The sequence below is a fragment of the Labrus bergylta genome, chromosome 1 (genome assembly GCF_963930695.1).
Source record: "Labrus bergylta chromosome 1, fLabBer1.1, whole genome shotgun sequence".
NCBI classification, from domain to species: Eukaryota; Metazoa; Chordata; class Actinopteri; order Labriformes; family Labridae; genus Labrus; species Labrus bergylta.
In genome coordinates, this window is record NC_089195.1 from 14,303,421 (window position 1) to 14,324,279 (window position 20,859).

The following is a 20,859-nucleotide window of genomic DNA, read 5'->3' on the forward strand; positions in this document are numbered from 1 at the left end:
TTTGACAACGGCTTTGTTGTTAGTTGTTTTTTTCCTAACAGTTGTCGAAGGGGCGGTGCTTGTAAATCCAACTAACCAATCACAACCGAGAAGCGACGGGGCGGTATATATATGACGTCACGTCGCGTTGAAAAAAAACAAAACAACGAGATTACAAAGTAGCACGGTAAGTACGGCGCACATGTTTTAAGCCTTAACCTACATTTAAAGCTAAACAGCTACAATTAACTACAAGTTGCTGTTATTGCACATGATTTAAATGCTTTGTATGTATTTTTTCCAATTCTGTCGTGTGTGTTGATGTCGCTGTACCAGACGGCGGGCCACATGGTGTTAGATAACCAGAGGCCGGTGTTTCGGTTCATAACGAGGGATTCAAACCGACCATTTAAGCTAAACAGGTACTTACAGCTGTCGAGTCCTCATGATCACCCTCCTTTCATATATAGTTGTTGTAATATGGTACGCTACGATTTTTGGCATCACGACAACCACTGCCGTATTCGGTTGGAAGTCTTCAGTTAACACGGTCTCTCATTAAAGCGAAACACCGGTTCGCTGAGCGCGTTGGAGCGTTCGATTAATCCTCTGCTCTATGATAACCAGCTAGCAGAATGCTAACACGAAGAAGGTGGAAAGTGGCCATTGAGAGCTACGTTTTAAAGTGTATACTATTTTTCAACAGGGAGTGCCTTCTACATCAGCGGAGTAGATCAACGACCAAGAATGTCGGCTGGCAGTGACACCGAAACTCGACTCACCCAATTCAAAAACAAAGGGAAAGATGCCAGTGTAAGATGCGCCTATTATCGGACAGCTAGCTTATTGTGTAAATAAGTGGGTATATCCTACACTACACCACTGGATAAACTGTAAATGCTGCTTTATGTGTTTGTTGAAGTCATTCGTGATATTGGTCAACAATCTTGACTACTCCTCCCTCTGACTGTCTGACCCTTATATACAGTATACACTAGGTTTCAACAATAACAATTTGTAAATACATTATTAATCGCATGTTTGAAATTGCATATTAATAAATACCAATCATTAGGCTTATATTGTTTTTCTGATTCTTCAGGAGCTGAGGCGCCGAAGGGCCGAGCTCAACGTGGAAATCCGGAAAGCAAAGAAAGAAGATCAGATCCTGAAAAGGAGAAACGTCCAGTCGCTTCTGGACGAGCCAAATTCTCCTCTGCAAGATCCCAACGCACAGGTACAGCACACGAGAAGAGTTCTTCTTGGTGAGGCCTGCTGCCTCTCTCACCCCAGTTTCTAGGGTTGTCATGGTGACAGAATATTAAACTGTGATTCAAAACGAGTACGACTCAAAGGGTGCTGGTACGTTTCAATATACCACAACAACAACAGAAGTCCGAGGCACCCATATTAGGTATTATATATTCCTGATTTTGATTACAAAAAATTGCAAGCAAACTCCTGCACACTGTCTAAATAAACATTGCCAACATATATGTGCACTGTAGACCGTGCTCTCTATCGAGGTGCTTGTCGTAGCTTTGGTTCAACTCGACTGAAATCTGCTTTTTTAAAGCTTCAGTACTTTTTGATAATATGAAAGATACAAATCATCGTACTGTTCTGATCTCCCTGTTTCGATCATGGCAACAGTAGAGGAGTCATAGGCACCACCTGGTGCTTGAAATATTCTTGTGCAACTTGTGCACAGTGTCTAAAATGCACAAATATGTCACCAACATTTTTGTGCGATTAAGACAGTCTTCTCTCTCTGTAGCTTGATTTAGAATTCGCCTGAAGTTGTGTTTTTCTTTCCAAGGCTTCAGTACCTTTTTTTCATACTATGGAATGTTAAAATATTGGAGATACTGTTATCGAAAACTCCAAATTTAAATGTTTGACAACCACACTAGTAACTTGAATTGTCAGTTTCTGCAAAATGGTCAAAGGTCATTGAGGTACCTGAAGTAAACTTTTTATGACAGTGCAAAGGTTGAAATGTTTCCTGCTTGATTAAAGAAGCAGGAGGCCCTGTCAGTATTTATTTCTCTCACTGATAAAAGAGTTTTACATTTTCTGTGTGAGTCGATTGTCGTGACAAAACTTGAGAGGTATCCCAGGCGTCTTTGAGTACTTAGAAAAGCGCTTTAAAAGTCTATTGCATTATAATTATCTCCCTTTGCTTTTTTATTGATCATTTTATCTATATCACCCTGATCTAATAACCGCTTACCTAAAGTGTATTCAGAGCATGCTGGTGTGAATATTGAGGGTTATTTCAGGCCTATGTTTGTCTTAGGTTCAGTGGTAAGTAATCCTCTTTATTTTCTTTTTCCACAGCCTCCACAGCAATGGACTCTGGAGGAAATTGTAGAAGGTGTAAACAGCCAGAACCTAGATCTTCAGCTGCATGCCACACAGGCAGCCAGGTAAAGTCACTAGAAAAACGTATTTAGCTGAACTGAAACTTTGCTAACACTTCCTGTTTTTTACTCTGGGGGTGTATTTATGTTCAGTCTTGGTGTAAAGTGAAAGTTCTGCCCTGTTAAATTTTTTTCTCACATGCAAATTTTTCCCTGCCAGCCACCGAGTAAAATTTCCATGTAAAGTTTGGTTACACTGATGTTCGAATGCAGCAGGAAAACACCGCCAGTGATTGGTCGGGGTGGAGACATTTAGATCACTACACCAGATCGTCATGCACATGATGATGCTGCTTCATACTCAACATCAATTGATGTGATGGCAAACACATTGAATCATAGCCACCTAGTGTCAGAAATCAGAGAGAGAGAGAGTAGGGAATGACATGCCGGAAAAAGAGCCACAGGTCAGATTCAGACCCAGGCCGCTTGCTTTAAGGGCTACAGCCTCCGTACATGGGGCGCGCAAACTAGCCACTAGTCCAGTGGCGCCCCTGCTGTCTTGAGAGTTTAAGACATCTTCAGAAGTTTATGTGTGAAAAATTAAGATTATCCATTTTTCCCTGTTAAGAGTTTTTACTTGGCATGTTTCATTATGTGCATGATATCTTTTATTTTGCCCTCCGTCTAGTGTTCAATCTTAAACTTTACATTGTAAAATTGTATTTTCTCTGGGTGCTGGATTAGCTCAGTCAATAGAGCAGGTGCACCATATATAAAGATTATAGTCCTTCACACATTGGTCACAGGTTCGACTCCTGGCCACAGCCATTTGTTGCATGTTTTGTATAACCTTACTTTCTCCTCCCACATCTCGCTCTTTAGCTGTCCTGTCAAAAAAAAAGCCTTAAAAGAATTCAAATGTTTATTTCATCGTTCCTTGAACAAGCTTTCCCACTCCTCATCTGTGTTTTTTTTTCCTGACTTGCAGGAGATTTCTTTCCAGAGAAAAGAATCCACCTATCAACAGTATGATAAACGCAGGACTCATCCAAAGGTTTGTTACTTTTCTAGCATGTTCTGAATGCCCTCCCATCCAGTTTGAGGCAGCCTGGGCCCTGACCAACATCGCCTCGGGTACCACAGACCAGACCAGAGCCGTCGTGGAAGGAGATGCCATCCCAGCGTTTATCAGCCTGGTGTCATCTCCTCACCCACACATCAGCGAGCAGGCCATTTGGGCCCTGGGTAACATAGCAGGTACTGACAACGTTCAGCTTCTCCTTAAAGTTACATATTTTCTGCTCTTGCTGCACTGCTTCATCATGCTGTGTTGGATTGTTAGTTTTTGTTAATTGTTAGATTGTTAGAGGTGTTGTATTTAGAATCGTGTGCTGGTTAATGATTTTATTTGGTTTGCTAAGTGTGGCTAACGTTAGCAGTGCTGGATAGATGGATAACCTCGACCAAATCAACCCCTGTCCCCCTCCATTTAGGTGATGGACCCAGCTCCAGAGACCTTGTGATCAAACTTGGAGGTCTTCAGCCACTCCTAACCGTGCTGGCATCCCATGAACTGCCAACATTTCCTGTGAGTTTTCCCCCAAACTATTACATGACTGAGAAAATGTTATAACTGAATGTCTTAAGGCTTCATTAGAACCCAGTATGTTCTGTCCATATGTAAAAGTAGTCAAACTGGTTGGGTTGGGATGACTCTTGTATACCAAGTTCACACTTGGTTTCAAAATGTCACATCTTTCGTCGTGAAGAAATCAACTAGATCCAGCAATTATATTGATTTCTGACAATGAATACTGTACAGAATTCACTGGACTATCCTTCAGGGTGATCTTTTAATGCCTTTTTGTGTTTGTATGTTTGGCTGCTCGTTGTCTGTGTGCCCTGCTTAATGAGCCGTCTGACTCTTACCCCTTACCCAGCCTGGCTACCTGCGAAATGTCACCTGGACTCTGTCAAACCTGTGTCGGAACAAGAGCCCGGCGCCTCCAATGACGGCGGTGCAGCAGCTGCTCCCAGCCCTGGTGCTCCTCCTTCACCACGACGACGGGGAGGTTTTGGCGGACACCTGCTGGGCCTTGTCCTACCTGACGGATGGCTCCAACGAGCGGATAGAGGTGGTGGTGCAGTCTGGCGTGGTGCCCCGCCTCGTACAGCTGCTCTCCAGTGAAGAACTCTTCATTGTGGTATGAGTACATCATTAACATTTCTATAAGGCAAAGCGGACACTTATTATGATAGTGTTGATTACCTTCTTCTTACCAACATGTCCAGGAATGTTTTTTTATGTAGAGCTTTTCTTACGTCCGACTTTTGCTTAATTTTCACCATCATCTTTCCTGTGTGTTATTCCTAAAGATTCCTGAAATTTAAACTCTTTCCTCTTGAATTCTCAGACGCCGACCCTGCGGTCACTCGGCAACATCGTGACTGGGACAGACGAGCAGACGCAGTGTGTGTTGAACTCGGGTGTCCTGTCGAAGTTTCAAGCACTGCTGCGGCACCACAAGCCGAATATCCAGAAAGAGGCAGCATGGACCGTGTCCAATATCACTGCAGGCAAGGACAACCAGATCCAGGAGGTCATCAACGCAGGCCTGATCCCCATTCTGGTGGAGGTCCTCCAACAGGTCAGTAACATTGACGTCTCAGTGTCCTTCTATCCTACAAAATTGCTGCAGGACATACACTGCAACAAGAAATTAGCTGGAGCGTTGTCTTCACTTTTAGGGGGCTTCTGTTCCGTCCTTATTTACACAAGCTTATATAATGGTAGCTGGCCTGAAACTACAATCCAAAAAGGTCTGTTCATTCATAATAAATCAATTTAATATATTGATCAGTGAGGAAAAGCTTTCTTCCACAGTAGACAGCCAGTGGGCCTGTGCTTCACATTCCATCATACAGCTGTGAAGAAGATGTCAGGTTCACTTTTTCATCTGACTATTTCAAACACTGAATCTTTTGGAGATTGACATTAAAAAGTAGGAAGGATCAAGTCATGTACACATAATCAGTAATTCAAATGTAGGCTCTATTATCTATTTGAAACTAAACAGCAGAGTAACTTATACTGCCTCCAGCTTCCCTGCTGCTGTGGAAAATGCACGTTTTTATATTAAAATCAAATAAACAAATGATATTTGGTACTACCTCCTAAAGATATATTTTGTTCTTTTGAGTGTCTTTAGTATCCTTTTGTATATGGCCTTAAACATCAGATGTTTGTTTGTGTTTAGGGAGACTACATGACCCAGAAGGAGGCGGTGTGGGCCGTCACTAACTTCACCAGCGGTGGGACAGTGGAGCAGGTGGCCTACCTGGTGCACTGCAATGTGCTGGAGCCTCTGCTGAACATGCTGAAGGCCAAAGACACAAAAATCATCTTGGTCATTCTGGATGCACTCTTAAATATTTTACAGGTAAATCAACAACACCTTGCTACAGGGTTGTCGCAATACATTGATTTCAAACTTGGATGTGACATGAGTACAGTTTCAATGATGTCCTTACCTGTTTGGATACCACGGTAACAGCAATAGGAGTCCAAGGCCCTAAAAAGTCTCATCCTGCTTTATTGAATTGTCAAATGAGAATCAGTACCGTTATAAATGTAAAGTCTGGTTCTGCAAGTCTGTTTCTGAAACAATGAGACTTCCTGCTGATGGTCTCGTCCTTTTTCGTAGCTCATAAAGAGGGCTCAATATTTTCAGACTGTTTCATAACCAGATAAAAACATCACGCTCAGGAGCTTTAAATGAACCCTTACATATTCCAGACTTTAACTTCTACGTGTCATCAGCCTCATAGAAACGAGGATTATACTGACGTTTACTGAGATTAGGAAAATGAAAATGAATCGGGGTCATCCTGCAGATTAAATGACGCTGATAATGGAACAGGACGGTCACAGGTGCATCGCTGCTGAGGAGACCAGGAGTCTTACACATTTTCCTCCCTTCTCCACAGATGGCATTCAAAACCGGTGAAATCGAGAAAATCTGCATCATGATCGAGGAGGTCGGTGGTCTGGAAAAGATCGAAGCCCTGCAGTCCCATGAAAACGAAGCAGTGTACAAATCTGCTCTCAACATCATAGACAAGTTTTTCTCTGAAGATGTAAGTTTTCTGGTCACATGACCTTAACATCACCCACTGCACCCTGAAAATTCACTGTCATTCATTGTGAATTGCAAGCGCCACCTAAAAGTCTAAAGTGAGAGCAGAGCAATGCAGACCAGGCTGGCAGTGCCATTTTTTTTTTTTTTTTTACACCTTTTCTTCATAATAATCCTGCATTTAAAGTAAACAGTGGTTTACTGTTGTGTGTAGTGTTGGTTTGATCGAAAAGACTCCTCAATAAAGACACTAAGGGACTAGTGGGGTTGAGCAGCACAACTCTAGCCAAATTAGTCACAGGCTGTTGGTTGGTACTTCACAACCATCTACGGTGACGTAGGCTGAGAGCTTAACTACCGTACCGTTACTTAGCAGCACTGCAAACTCCACATGGAGAGAAGTGATGGTACTAAAAGACTTACACAGCTGCACAGAACACACATTGTGGACTTTGCTAAATGCAGGAAAGTCGTTAGACAGGAAGATAGTTTGATCCTTTTTTCCCCAAGAAGACCCCCAAAACAGACAGTCTTGTTTACGGGTGCACTTTTATTCCAGATGTTTATTATCATGCAACCTTAATGTCAATCAGACAACTAATTCACAAAAAAATTGCCATCACCTTTGTGTTCACTTCTTGCTACCCACTGTTGCTAAAGGACACATAAGGGGTTGTGGTTCTGTAGGGCTGCTCAACTTAATGACAATACCCATTTTAACTTTATTAATTGATGATTTGCTGTTTGTAGGTTCTCTCTAAAATGAGACAGTAAGGCCAAACTAAACCCTATGTCAAATCTAGCTAGTTTGTAACTTACCTTGTGTCTTTGTTTGGGTGCACCACAGACACGTGAAGTTCGCTTTCTTTTTAAAGGTTTATTTTTGGGCTTTTGGGGCCTTTATTTAGAGATAGGACAGTGGATAGAGTCAGAAGTCAAGGAGAGAGAAGATGGGGAATGACATGCGTAAAAAAAAAAAGACGCAGGTCAGATTTGAACCCGGGCTGTCCACTTGGAGGACTGTCTCACTTGGCTATCGGCGCCCAATGTAAAGTTATTCTTGAGTAGTCTAGCGTTAAGTCCAAACTAACCAAAATATTGTGGCAGAAATAACGTTTTAACTTCATGTGACCAATCAGAGAAAAGCAGTTGTTCTTGATTTAAAAACTGGAGTCTGCCCAGTCTGAGACGGAGACAAGGCCGAGTAAAAATGCTTTTGATTCAGAGACGAGACTGAGACCTTCAAAAAGTGGTCTCAAGACAGACTGATTTACAGTATTACAACACTATCTAAAAACCAGTGACATTGAGAATTGAAATCTCTAACTCAAACCCATCTTTGTAATGTCATTTACATTTTCTACAGAAAATAATCACAAATGATGTTTATTCTAGAGATGTGATTATGATATGTTGCACACCCAGTCAGCGTGATCTGCTTAAACATACTTAACGTATCTCTCTCTCTCTCTCTCTCTCTCCCTCTCCCCCCCCCTTTGGTCCATCAGAGTGAAGATGAATCTGTGGCTCCCGAGGCCTCTGCAGACTCTTATTCCTTCCAGATCCCCGACAGCCAAAACTCTTTCCAGTTTTAACATTTCAAGATGACTGTTTTTGTAACAGAAAAAAAGACCATTTGTAACTTTTGTTGATATTTTTGTAACTTTCTGACATTTTTTTTTTTTTGCACATGGCTAACGAGGGCATACCATCACTGTTTTTCAAAGGACTATCTGTAAATAAATTTTTACTCATTTCAGAGGATTTTAATGTTTGTTTTTGATTTAATTAAGGAAACTTACTTGATTTATGAGTTGACAAGATGTAAGGAAGAGCCGTTTCGACCAGATGAACTATCCCCCAGAACGATGGTCTACGGAAAAACTATGTGCGTTTTGACCAAATCTACCAGGGTATAAATGTAGTTCTGAGGTAAAAGATGTACCCCTTAAAAACACCCTTCTAGGGGTTATGTACTTCCTAACCCTGTTTTCACCAAGCGGTCCGGTTCAGTTTGGTACAGTACCCATTTATTGGTGTTTCCACCTTCAGAAGTTGGGAATGGCACCAAAATAAGGGATCTGTACCCTTCTATTGGGGTGCCAAGGGTAAGCGATCAGACCCTAAAGGGTCCTTTGTTTACTTTGTCCAGTTCTTCTTTGAACTTAATTAATAGTGGGGCTTCACTGTGTTGGGCTGCTATGATGTCATAATATTACATAGCTGATGCGGCAATCTCCATCTGGCTTACACTCTGCTTACCAAATAAGGGTACGGTTGGCTGTGGAAATGCAAGCAAGATCAGGTCCAGGGACTTCTTCGAACAGGCCATCCAGCCCTGGCAGTGCTGAATGGCTCTGATTGGTCAGGCACAGCAGGGTTTCTGATCACCCCAAGAGTCAGAGGTCTAATCTGGAATCAAAACCTGTATAGTGTCACCACATGTCACCACTAGGGGGCACTATATATATTCCTATTTTATGTGGCTTTTTAAAACCCCATCCCTGCTGTACTGCTGTATGATGACATTATAATATAATGTCATCATGTAATGATTATATTAGTGTGCTAGATAGCTCAGGGTTTGCACAAATAAGCCTGTCGTTACACTTTGACCTCACCTGAAGACTTTTTCCACTATGCTCATTAGTTGAACATTGCAGCTGCATAATATGAAATGACAATATAAGGTGAAACGTTGTGATTTTTTTTCTACATGTTTTCTACCCCCTGCAGATGTCATCCTGCATAGAAGAGACATAACATTTCACATCTGAAAATCTGTAGTAGAAACAGTGTCAGTGATTATTCTGCAGTTTTCCCTACCAACTGATTCAAGTCTTACTGATTGGTTTTAATCCAGCCACGCATAGCACAACCACTTGTAGAAATTATTCAGTTTGTTCACGTCGACAAAAACTCCATCATCAGGAAAGATAATACTGAACTTTGTTAAACACAAAGGAAATTCATGTCAGGTTGCTCCGACATCACAGTACATAAAATAATAACACAAAAGAGCATCAAATAGAAGAGAAAAACACAAGGTGCATTATAACGTATTAAGTGGATAACTTTTGCTGGAAAAGGGATACATAGAAGTATGATAAATTAAGTAACAAAGTGCTCAGTATACAGTGATGGGATTACTCAGTAACATGGCGGTTTAGCTGCAGTCACAGGCTAGTTTAATACAAGCTCCAGGTAGTGACCATAGACAGATTACGATATATTGGGTGATGATGCTAGGAGTCCCCACCAATGTTCCCACCAACAACTTAGAGGATCCAACGAGACGAGAGATCAGGAGCTCCCAGGAAAAAATGTGGTGGTTAGTAACTTATTTAGTACAAGGGGATTTACAGATAGTGATATGCACACAGAGAGAGATTTGGGTACATGGATTGCTGATCTGTCATGTCAATAAAGGTCATTTGAATTTTGAGAGAGAGGAAGGGAGAGATAGGAGCTTAAGGTGTCAGCTCCAGTGGCGCTTCTAGAGTCTGTTGGGGCCATATGCAAAAATCAATTAGCAACTGCTTGGGGCCCTCACTCTCATTGCCCTGCTAAGTTTGTCAATGAAAGTCACCGAAGGAAAAGGGAGAGCAGGGAGGAATTAACTGTCTATAGGAGACAAAAACTGAAACAGGAAAAAAAAGGAAGAGGAGTAAGCGCTGGCTGGCAGACGTAACACTGGTTGGAGGGCCCCCTACTAGACTGGAGCCCCAAGCAGTTGCCTGCCTTGCCTGTTGACAAGCAGCACAAGGTATAGGCCTAAAGCAGCGTAACTTATATTTTATATATGATTATAAAATGTTTTTATTTTTTCTGGCTACTTTCCAATATTTTAAAGTGAAAAATAAAAATGTAATTCAAGCACGATTACACACGACAAGTGAATATTGTTCATGAAAATGTGTAAACACATTGATTCTTGTACCATTTTCAACCCACTTAAAGAAGAGAGTAAGGTGCTGTTGGGTAGTTTAGTTTGAAGGACCTCCCGGATGTGCTCTCTCTCTCTCTCTCTCTCTCTCTCTCTCTCTGTGTGTCTCTCTGTCTCTCTCTCTCTCCCTCCCCCTCTCTCTCTCTCTCTCTGTGTCTCTCTCTCTCTCCCTCCCCCTCTCTCTCTCTCTCTGTGTCTCTCTCTCCTCCCTCTGTCTGTCTGTCTCTCTCTCTCCCTCTCTGTGTCTCTCTCTCCCCCCTCTGTCTGTCTCTCTCTCTCTCTCTCTCTCTCTCTGTCTCTCTCTCCCCCCTCTGTCTGTCTCTTTCTCTCTCACTCTCTCTCTCTCTGTCTCTCTCTCTGTGTGTGTCTCTCTCTCTCTCCCCCTCTCTCTCTCTGCCTCTCTCTCTCTGTCTCTGTCTCTGTCTCTCTCTGTGTCTCTCTCTCTGTGTCTCTCTCTCTGTCTCTCTCTGTGTGTCTCTGTCTCTCTCTCTCTCTGTGTGTGTGTCACTCTCTCTCTCTCTCTGTGTCTCTCTCTCTCTCTCTCTCTCTCTGTGTGTGTCAGTCTCTCTCTCTCTCTCTCTCTGTCTCTCTCTCTCTGTCTCTCTCTCTCTGTGTGTGTGTCAGTCTCTCTCTCTCTCTCTCTCTCTCTGTCTCTCTCTCTCTCTGTGTGTGTGTCACTCGCTCTCTCTCTCTCTCTCTCTCTCTCTCTCCCTCTCTCTCTCTGACCCTGCAGCAGCAGCAGCAGCTCCATCATCACGACCAACTTGATTTAAAGCAGCTCAGCTCAGGCGGACTGTCCGGATGGAGAGCGGACTGGTCACTTAAATCCTATCAGCACCTGTGTACCTGTCTCGTGGACTTGAACGGCGACGGGGAATGATGTTACTCTAGTTTTCTTTAGACCTTTAAAGGAGCTCAGTCAGGAGTCTAACTCTGGAGATATGAGTATTAACAGCATTGTGTCGCGCGCACAGTCAGCGTGAATTGCTATGGTGATACTACAAGCTAACCCCAAGCTAACGGAGGGATTGTTTTGGGGAATAACTTTCTGAAAAACTCACACTCTGACACATGAATTAGAGGCTTTTTTTTGTTGCTGTGATAAAGCTGGAACACAAAGGGGAATGTCTAGCCAAGGAGTTAGGAGAAATGGCCCAGTGAAGCTGCGGTTGACAGGTAAGCGAATTTAAACCCCCCTCCTGCGAAACGTTAGCAAGCTAGCCTGCTAGCTAAACAGACGAGCTAGCCCTGCACACTGGGGCACATTTATTGTGTATAAGAACATTTTAAACTCATATTATTGACTATATATTTTTTTTATCTCACTCTTTTGCTGTTTTTTTACCTGAACGTTAATAAACCCAACATTGAAAGCAGGTTAGGAAGGCAGCTGGTTAGCCTTTGCTCGTTAGCAAACATTAGCTGTGACAAAGCTGTTTATATTGAAACACTAACTTGGCTGCTTCATGTGAGTTTTGCAGGTTATCACTTCAGCATCGATTACATTGAATTAGATGTTTATTACCATTTTGCACAGGTACTTTATGATTGTGTGCATTCCACTACAACAAGTACATAAGAAATACAAACAGTACTAAACACTTTGCAGGTTTTAAAAGCTCAAACAGGAGACACTGTTCAAAAAACAATTAGAAGACATTTGTTCTTGAAACTATCCTGATAATTATGTACATCTATTATTGCACATGAGATTTTTTTCAATTGCATGAAATAGTAGAGTCGATCATCTTTAATATTGCTTTTTTTTGCACCAATTTTATTGCAAAGTGATGAAAATAATAACTATATCAACATTAAACATCGATGTGATACTGGTGAAAATTAGGATTGCCAACTTTTTCAGTGCAAAAATAAAGGGACAAATTATTTAGTTTGGAGCTCATCACAGGTTTGATGTGTTTGTAATTCACAGTTTAAGCAAGAAATGCCTTTCTGATATGTAGTATTACTAAATCTGAATTATTGTGTAAGTTGATCTTAATTAACCCCCCCCCCCCCCCAAAAAAAAAAAAAAGGATCCATAAACTGACAAATTAAACCACAGACCTCCATCTGAAAGTAATTTCAGATATATTTTTATTACAGAAAGTGAATAAAACTTTGACCAAAAGTGTCACATTCTGTCATGTGTTACTTAAAGATAAAATAAGCCATTGTAGTGTAACTTGGGACCCCTTGTAGCACCCTAATTGACCTCTTGACAATCCCTGGACTCTGATTTTAGGACCACTTTAATAGACCCAAATCACAGGTTGGAGCCTTACAATAAAAATAGAAAGGTATGACTCACTAAGTTCCCTTTTCCATGGATATTTCTCACTGCCCTTGACAGCTTCAAGCAGTCATTTGTTGCATGAAATGCACTTTTATATATTGCGCATTTTGCTAGCGTGGCCTTCTTGTGTATCACTGCAGCAACATGCCGTTTTAGGCTAACCTCTGTCTCCTATTAAAAATTCCAGACGGTATAATGTGCTTTACGCATGTCTTCATTCCTTCCTATTGCCCGCTGTTGATGCAAAGTCTTCTCTTTTTTGCTGGTTTATCCATGTTTTTATTGAACTGTTCACCCTCCTCACTATCCGGCGGCATCTTCATCAAATATTGTATTTGATGGTGTTCTGGAGATAAGTCAACTGAACTGAAGTTGAGAATTGAGGACTTAAGATTGTCTCATATTGGTGAGATGATGAAACCTGTAGATCTGATAGGCCAGGGGTTTTCAAACTTTTTACTTCCCAAGACCACCATCATAGCATAAGCCTCTGGTAAGGACTCCCCTCTTTCAAAAATTAGTCTGTTGCTCAAGTTAAGATGGCTTTAAACACTTGTTGGTGAGGATCTTGAGCCATAGAACTAATTTAGGCACATCACGGCCATTCTTACTTGCTGCAGTAAAGCCATACTTTATGCACGCTGGCTCATACTGACAAGTTTTAATGCCCAGGTGAAATTCTGTGGTTGTGGCTCTTTTGTAGCTGAGTCATGTTCAGTCTGATCGTCTGGTGGTCTTTTTCTTTGATAAAAATGAGGCGATAAAAAGCTAGTTTTCAGTGGTACAACAATTTTCTGAAAGATCTGTTTCACTCATAGCGGCATCTCAACACATGTCATCATAGTGTGGTTTGGAAAGATAAGCAATTGGTTTAATGTTAATCTTCTCATTCCCTGCAGCATGCTTCAAGTGAACAACAGGTTCATTTACTTAGAAAAGTAGAGTATTAATGTTGAAATCACCTCCCAGAGCTCCAATTTCTACCCAGACACCCTTTCCTGGGTCCCCCCCCCCTTCCATATGGGGAATGGTTTTAAATGAGCCGCAGTGGTCTTCAGACGGAATTCCAGGAATGTGAAACCTCAGAAAGGAAATGTGAGTCTTTCCCAGTCATAGACACATCCTCTGTCTGCCCTTCACAAAAGAGAAAGGATAAGGAAAACTCTGTGTGTGTGTGTGGGGAAGAGAAAGTTGAGTTCATAGCAGAGTGCCCCAGAGTTTCTGCTCACACAAAGATGATGTTTCGTTCTTATTCTATACTTTTTTCTTTTTTAGTTTACGCTCCACCAAAGTATCAACAATTATGAGTCTGACTGCCTTTGCTGCAGTGAATCACCAAGCCCTGCACTCACACTCAGCATGCCAACATTTAAACCTGATTCTTGAATATAATGACCATGCATTAACATCCTGCGGTCAAATAGACAGAGCTACAGCTTTCCATCGGCTACTCTCAGAAAAAGTGGTGTGAATTTGGTGGCACCTGCATACTCAGCTAGCATGATGGCTGAGGAAGGACGAGGGAGGACAGCGTGGCTGATGAAGATCTTTTGATGAAAAAAGAACAACAGTTCTGCTTTCAGGATGTACTTTGGATTCAGGATGGGCAGCATGTTTCTAATTCATATAGTAAAAATATGGAATTGAAAGTGTTAGCGATCATGAAAATTTAATTTAGGGGTGTCTCTGGCTCGGTCGGTAGGGTCAGTCGTCTCTCAACTGGAAGGTCAGGGGTTCGATCCCCAGCTGCTGCAGCCACATGTCCTATGTGTCCTTGGGCTTGACACTTAACCCCAAGTTGCTCCCACTGCTTTGACGGTGTATGAATATGAATCAGTGTGTGAATTTGTAGGTGTGACGTGCAGTGTTAAAGCTCTTTTGAGTAGTCATAAGACTAGAAAAGCATTATACAAGTTCAAGTCCACTTACCGTTTACCAATTATAAAGGAGTCAACACAACTACAGTGTTGTTACTGTTGATACTACCAAAAGGTCAGCATGGTGACATTTCTCTCCAGCTGTTTTCTGAATGAGTTTACATAGAGTGGACTTGGTTTAGTCCTTGTGATTCTCCCTAACAAAAGCTTTTCCGAGATAGGAGTTAAATCAAGAGAGCTGATTTTGAAGTGCGCTGTAACAGTTTGCCACCCTCGTCAGGATCACCTCTCGTCACAGCAGTGGATAAGAATTTGCGTGGGATGGGCTTCACAATCTGCAGGATTTCAGGCGAGTCATCCCCTGCTTCATCATCCCACACTGCTTTCAAACGTCACTTTCTAATTTCACAAAGGCATTTAGTAGCTTCCCTTTACGCCTCGCAAATGTATCTGGGACAACTTTTCTTTTATGCCTAAATTAAAAAGAAACCTCCTAGTTTGAGTTTGCTGGTATGCGGTTTGTCGTGTCCCGACAGAACTTTCTGCCAAGCTTTTAAAATTATGCAGTTTTAGACACTGCAAGGAGATGACGGTTGGTGTAGTTCCCCCTCTCTCTCCTGCGCAGTGTAGGAGGGTGAATGATTTACTGATTTCAACAACAACAGGGTGTTTTCGATCGCTTCCTTCACTGGATGGATTCTGGATTAAAGGTGAATGACATGTACTAGGGTGAAAACATCTTTCAGCCCCTTTCAAAAACGTCTTCTGCCTGCAGTAAGCTATCACATCCTCTGCTGTGAAGAACTGAGCCTGTATTGGTGTTTTAGACATGCACAAATCGTTTCTGGGTGACCTGCATTTGTGAACGCAAAGAGCTGAATTTCTTACTTCAACTTTTCCCGGGATTTTTCCTATAAATGCTGTGAACAAGCAAGGGGTAGACTGTCCTGAAATTTTAAGGGGTGCATTTGAAAACCTTATGTGAGCAGTTTCCTCCATTACCACTGAGGCGGAGAAGGAATCCCAAATGCACGTTTGTCATCTGCTTTCATTATGTGTATGTGTATGTGTGTCTCCGTCTTCAAACTTCTTTGGAAGTTTGTGCTGCTACTTATGTGTACAAAGTAAGGAAGGCCAAGCCAGGAAGCTTGTGATTAAGATAAAATCAAGCCTCTGTCTCTAGTCCAGCATTAGCACTGAGACAAAGTGCATTTTAGGGAAGTTATTAGAGACCACTGTCTCAGCATACAGTCAGCTCTCAGAAAGTACAGCTGTGTGTGTCAGCTTGTTTGTAAGTGGTGGCACAGTGTTTGTGTTCCTCAAACAGAAGATAAAATTACACTTTCATGCACACAAACGTGCACACAGATGCACTCACGCACAGTTGAGCTTCAAGTGGATGTACTGTCAGCATGCAACACTGGGCTAAATTAAGGATTTCTGCAGATTATTTTACAGATAACTTGTAATACAAGTTATAAGTTATGGAAATATATTCGTGTGATATGGATTATCTTTTTCACATTAGAGTGATTGAAACGTTTTCTTGTTTTTGTGGAACTTTTGCAAGGTTGCGAGTATATATTCTTCTCTGCTGTTCTTGTATTGCCCTGCACCTGCGTATAACTAGTATTACTTCCCTAATGAAGTGTTTTGGGGTTATTTGCATGATTGAATAAAGTAGCCTGAAATGACACCACACAAAATACAATTACTCTAAACAAGTTCTCTCTGTAAGTGCTCCTGAATCTCTCATTTGTTGTTTGTGTTCCCGGCACTCTGCTTGCCAATCTTTTTTGCCTCCCAGTATGATTTGAATGAAAGCTACAATTTACATCGCGATAGTCATATTTAATCAACTCCTTTGCCTCTGGTAGTGTGCGTTGGGATTTGGGTCTCGTGCATGTGCTGGTGTTGTCATTTGATTCTTGTTACATCTAAGCTGTTTGTAATATCCAAGTTGCGTTCTATCCCCTTTATGTAATACAAAGTTTTGACAGTTGAAATGTGGACCAGAGGTAGAGATTATGATTCACCAGCAAACAAAAGATGTGAGTCAGACAGTGACGTGTTTGTGGCTTTGCCGTCTGTTTCGTGTATCCCTGACACCGACTTAATTTTGGAACAAGCTTTGCTTTGGTAGAAAGTGCAACTTGACCCAGATATGGGGCAATAAATAGGCACTGCTCACAATTCAAGAATCCTTCATAAAACGCCTCTGATGCACTGGGTTGTTTTTCAGATTTTCATCAAATGTATCTAAATTTTTAGCCATCCAATACACGGTAATACAGTACAATACTGTTAAACTGGCATGTTCCCAGAAAAACAACCATGTTACCCAAAGAAAGCTGAGAGTAACCGGGTAATGTTATGTATTCGAAATAATTCAAAAAAGGTAGCATGCATGTAGAAGTTTGTTCTGAGCAACCCAGAAAAAGCATCTCATATCTCTACACCAATACAGTGAAAAAGGAGTGTGTTGTTTGCAGAGGTCAGAGGATGACTTGTCTTCGCAGTCCGCTGCCTTTCTGAATTCTGAGGTTAAAGGTTGAGCTGCATGTACAAAGTATTGACTATTTCAAGTCCACATGCTTATTTTCATTTGGCTTACCTCGCGCTTTTCTCTCTTTTTAGGGATCAGACACCTTCTTTTAAAACAACATGTAGGAAATCAGTTTGATGCTCTTTGGCGTCCATCCAAGGTCTGCCAGCACCTACAACCCGTTGCTTTGTAAATTCTTGCATGTCGAGCATATGCATATTACTCATTCATCCAAAAGCAAAATTTACAGCTCAGGGACGGACTTGCAGCCCTACTGTTTCGCAAAGCTCTTGCTAACGTGCGCCTGACCGAACCTGACCGATATTAAGTCTAGTCCAGCCTCCTGCTCCATCACTCTCTCTTCTTAGCTTCATCTGTCACTGTCCTCTTCCGTCACTTAGCCTCAGTCATTGTATCAAACAGTACAGAGAGAAACTGGCTGCTTTGTAGCTGAAGGCTGCTCTGTGAACTAGTGCCATGAAGCTCTACGCGCTTCTCGCAAAGAACCGCAACATGCATCATTACATTTCTACCTTTTAGCAGCTGTTGCAGTCAAACAACAACCCTGCACCCGTTAGAAACTTTGGTATTTAACCTCTGAGTATGGAGAAGTCTGGTGCAGATAGGACTCCTAGAGTGCCAAAACACAGAAAGAAAGAAGTCATTTTAGATTTTTCAGTCCAGTGCAAACTCGTCTTCTGTGCAACATTCAGCAGCAAGAATGATTGTGCTTAATCACCTTTTATCAATTTGTTGTGAAAGGCTGAAAGGTGAGGGTTTGCTTGTTTTTTCGTTCTTGCTTCTTGCGTTTGGGCTCCCTGTGTTGTGGTTAGTTCTTGCAGTTCAGTACAGACCTTTTACCAGACCCTCTTCCAGCTCTTTTTAGTTTGCATCTCCTTGACATGCTTCAGTTGACCACACACGTTTTATACATTCATTCAGTTTGCACATAATCGTCTTCATTGTATGGAAAGGTTTATACTGGTGAGTGTTTAAGTCATGTTAATACTCAAATACTCTAAATACACTTATTCTGTTTGCAGTCACACATGTAGGCACAGCTCACCCCAAAAGGAGTTTTGTAGAAGAGTGAGCAAGGCTTTAGTAACACAATGTAGATTAAAGAAAAAGTTTCATAAAGCTACATGTTGGAGAGCACACATTTTCAATTCAGCCCTTGAATCCAAGGATTTATCAAGAGCCACCCTTCCCCCTTTTACTTACCCTGTTCATCTGTAAATCACCCAATGAAATAAAGCTCTTGGTATGTGTTTTTGTTTTGGATTTTGGCAACACTGATGGTGATTTACGGGGATGTAATTTCATAATGTGGGTGAAAAGGGGACACAGAGCTCTGAACAGTCTGTGGTCATCTCAGTTTCTCCTCTGTGCTCATGTTTCATGCTGTGGGGGAAACCCTGATTCATTTGAGTTTTAAGCATACTCTTTTGTTTCATTGATGCATTTGTTTTCAGTTGCCTAGTTGGTTTTCCCTTCCCCGACACAGCCATGGCAGAGCAGACATAACTGAGCATCGCTCTGCAGAGATGTCAGCTGTGTGAACCTGATTAATGAAGATGGATGCTAACGCTCCCGCCGTACCGATTTATTGTGAAACATTACAGTTGAAACTGACAAATGTAAACTGGTTTGTATAGGCACTTCCTTAGTATCTCAACACAGCCTTGGGTTTTAGGAAGACTTGGGCATAAAAGGAGGCTATGACTCAGTTATGAAATCTAGCAGGGCGATGCCAGTCTCATAACTCAGCTTTACTGTTCTCCACTCATGACCGGCTTTATACCCACGTAACACAGCAGGAGCTTACATATTTTTAACTTGAATAAAACCTTTCGTGCATAAAATATTAGGCAGGAATTTTGGATACAGGGAAAGAACACATGGTATTAATACAAAGTGTATTGCATATATGCATTAATGCATCATGGTGTATGAATTTACCATTTCTCTGGATAGCTTAAGACGACTTTGTTCTTAGGCTTTCTTTGTTTCAGGCAATCCTTGGGTTTTATCTGCTTTTCGAATTACTTTTGAACTTGGTGGCATCAGCGTTCTTGTGAGCAGGAAAATGGAAATACTGAACACCTAACTATTACATAACAGCCTCCGACTGGAGAGAAGGTGGTCTTCAATATGCAGAATACATCAAACTTTCCGAGTGCTTCAGGAGGATTTTCCTGCAGAGTACGGAGGGGAAATATCACCTTTTCTCTTCATATGCTTGGATCATAATATTTCTGACAGGCTCTGAGAATTATGAGTGGAGGAACGCGCTTATGTCTTATGAATTTAACTTTGTGTATGTGAAAAGGCAGTTAATTGGTCTGCAAATGACATGATTTTTCTGCAGTGCGGCTGATGCCCTTAACTGTGTCTTAACTGTCTACCTGCCCTCTACATCATGTGTCTCTGCATCCTTATTTGCTGATTTATTTCTTTTTCAGGACGTCCTTCATCTCTCTCTGTCATTTCGCTTTCTTCTTCCTCTCCCTCACTCAACCCCGGATCTAGTCCAGACAGCTGACAGACGACTCTGTCGCTGCGGCTCCAGTTTGGTTTTACTTTTTTTTTTTTTTTTCTTCTTTCTGTATTTAGCTTGAGATGTGCACACACATGCATCGTTGTGCACTTCCTATATCACTTCTGAGCTCAGGGAAGTACGAAGTGTTTGCCAGGGTGTGTTGTTTGAGAAACCCTGCAGAGGCTCTTTGGTGACTCCAGGGATTGTGAGCCAAAGCAAAACATTTATTCAAGTTTTATTCCATGGAGGAGAAGAAGCATAAAACTGTCTGTGTCATTCACTGCAGTCAACACTTACTGTTTGAAATGAGATAACATGATTTCAAAAACAAACCCACAGAACCATGTCCAAGAACAGTTAATGAAATCAGCTAAATCCTTTCGTTTACATTGGTAGTAATGCAGGTTACAAATCCATGTTGTTTGTACCCTCAATTTCCATGAGAGACTGTATTAGAGATAAATATTGACTTCACGTTTGTTATTGTTACCCAAAACTCAAACAGAGCTAAATCAATGCCAGAAGAAGAACTTCCTGTGTGAAAATAAGTGTGCAGTGTTCACAAATCTATCACTGTTGTCAGGCTGCAGAAGTAAACATGTTTTCTTTTAATGTGAATACAGAAATGGCTTTCGACTTTTCAGTGGAAGATTCTTTTTTTAAGGATGCAGGAAGGCAGGTTAAACTTTAAGGATCACAATCCTCCCCCTCACTGCCCTACTGCTACTGTGTGTATGTGTGTGTGTGTGTGTCTGGTAGACCACTCAGCATGTCTACTGTACAAACATAAATGGACACTCAGATAGCAACTCCCCCCCCCCCCCCCCCCCCCCGTCTGTGTTTTCAGTTTCTGTGTGGGAGAGATGCAGTGGGGTTTTTTTTCACCGTGGAGATGAGGATCGAGTAGCTCGCTCGGCGCCGTTGTGCCACAACATCCCACTCCACTCTTAAAGTAATCACAAAAACAGCCGGATTTCCCACCTGAAGTATGGGACAATAATTCCTGCTGAACTGACTGTTATGCGTATAAGCAAAAGTGACATTTTCACCTCGTTCACCAACATCACGTTTTTGATACTGCTGATGAGTAAAGGGAATAACTGAATTCTAGAGCTGCTTTCTTTGTCCATTTTCTGTTGTTGTGTTTTAATAGTGATTTCAAACCATTGAGC

The 20,859-nt window shown here is 41.7% G+C and overlaps 2 protein-coding genes across 4 annotated transcripts in view; both read left to right on the forward strand.

Annotated features, from left to right (window-relative positions):
* The first annotated feature begins 122 nt into the window (after nucleotides 1–122).
* Nucleotides 123–8,245, forward strand: LOC109989049 (importin subunit alpha-1). Of its 3 annotated transcripts, XM_020640654.3 has the most exons (12): nucleotides 123–166; nucleotides 316–401; nucleotides 686–792; nucleotides 1,082–1,216; nucleotides 2,320–2,408; nucleotides 3,334–3,602; nucleotides 3,839–3,933; nucleotides 4,286–4,549; nucleotides 4,760–4,993; nucleotides 5,603–5,785; nucleotides 6,333–6,482; nucleotides 7,990–8,245. In XM_020640654.3, exons 3-12 carry the CDS (start codon nucleotides 727–729, stop codon nucleotides 8,074–8,076), a joined length of 1,572 nt encoding a protein of 523 aa, XP_020496310.1. In that variant the 5' UTR covers nucleotides 123–166; nucleotides 316–401; nucleotides 686–726; the 3' UTR covers nucleotides 8,077–8,245. The 3 variants fall into 3 exon arrangements, with proteins under 3 accessions (XP_020496310.1, XP_020496311.1, XP_029134463.1); XM_020640655.3 differs by lacking the exon at nucleotides 316–401 and having other exon boundaries at nucleotides 125–166; XM_029278630.2 differs by lacking the exon at nucleotides 123–166 and having other exon boundaries at nucleotides 185–401.
* A 2,488-nt stretch (nucleotides 8,246–10,733) lies between these two features.
* LOC109986900 (E3 ubiquitin-protein ligase SMURF2) overlaps nucleotides 10,734–20,859 on the forward strand; it is a 64,716-nt gene continuing 54,590 nt past the window's right edge. The window contains exon 1 of the mRNA XM_065954588.1: nucleotides 10,734–11,603. Within this exon, the coding sequence (XP_065810660.1) occupies nucleotides 11,552–11,603 (52 nt within the window). The 5' untranslated portion in view covers nucleotides 10,734–11,551. The remainder of the gene's footprint in view (nucleotides 11,604–20,859) is intronic.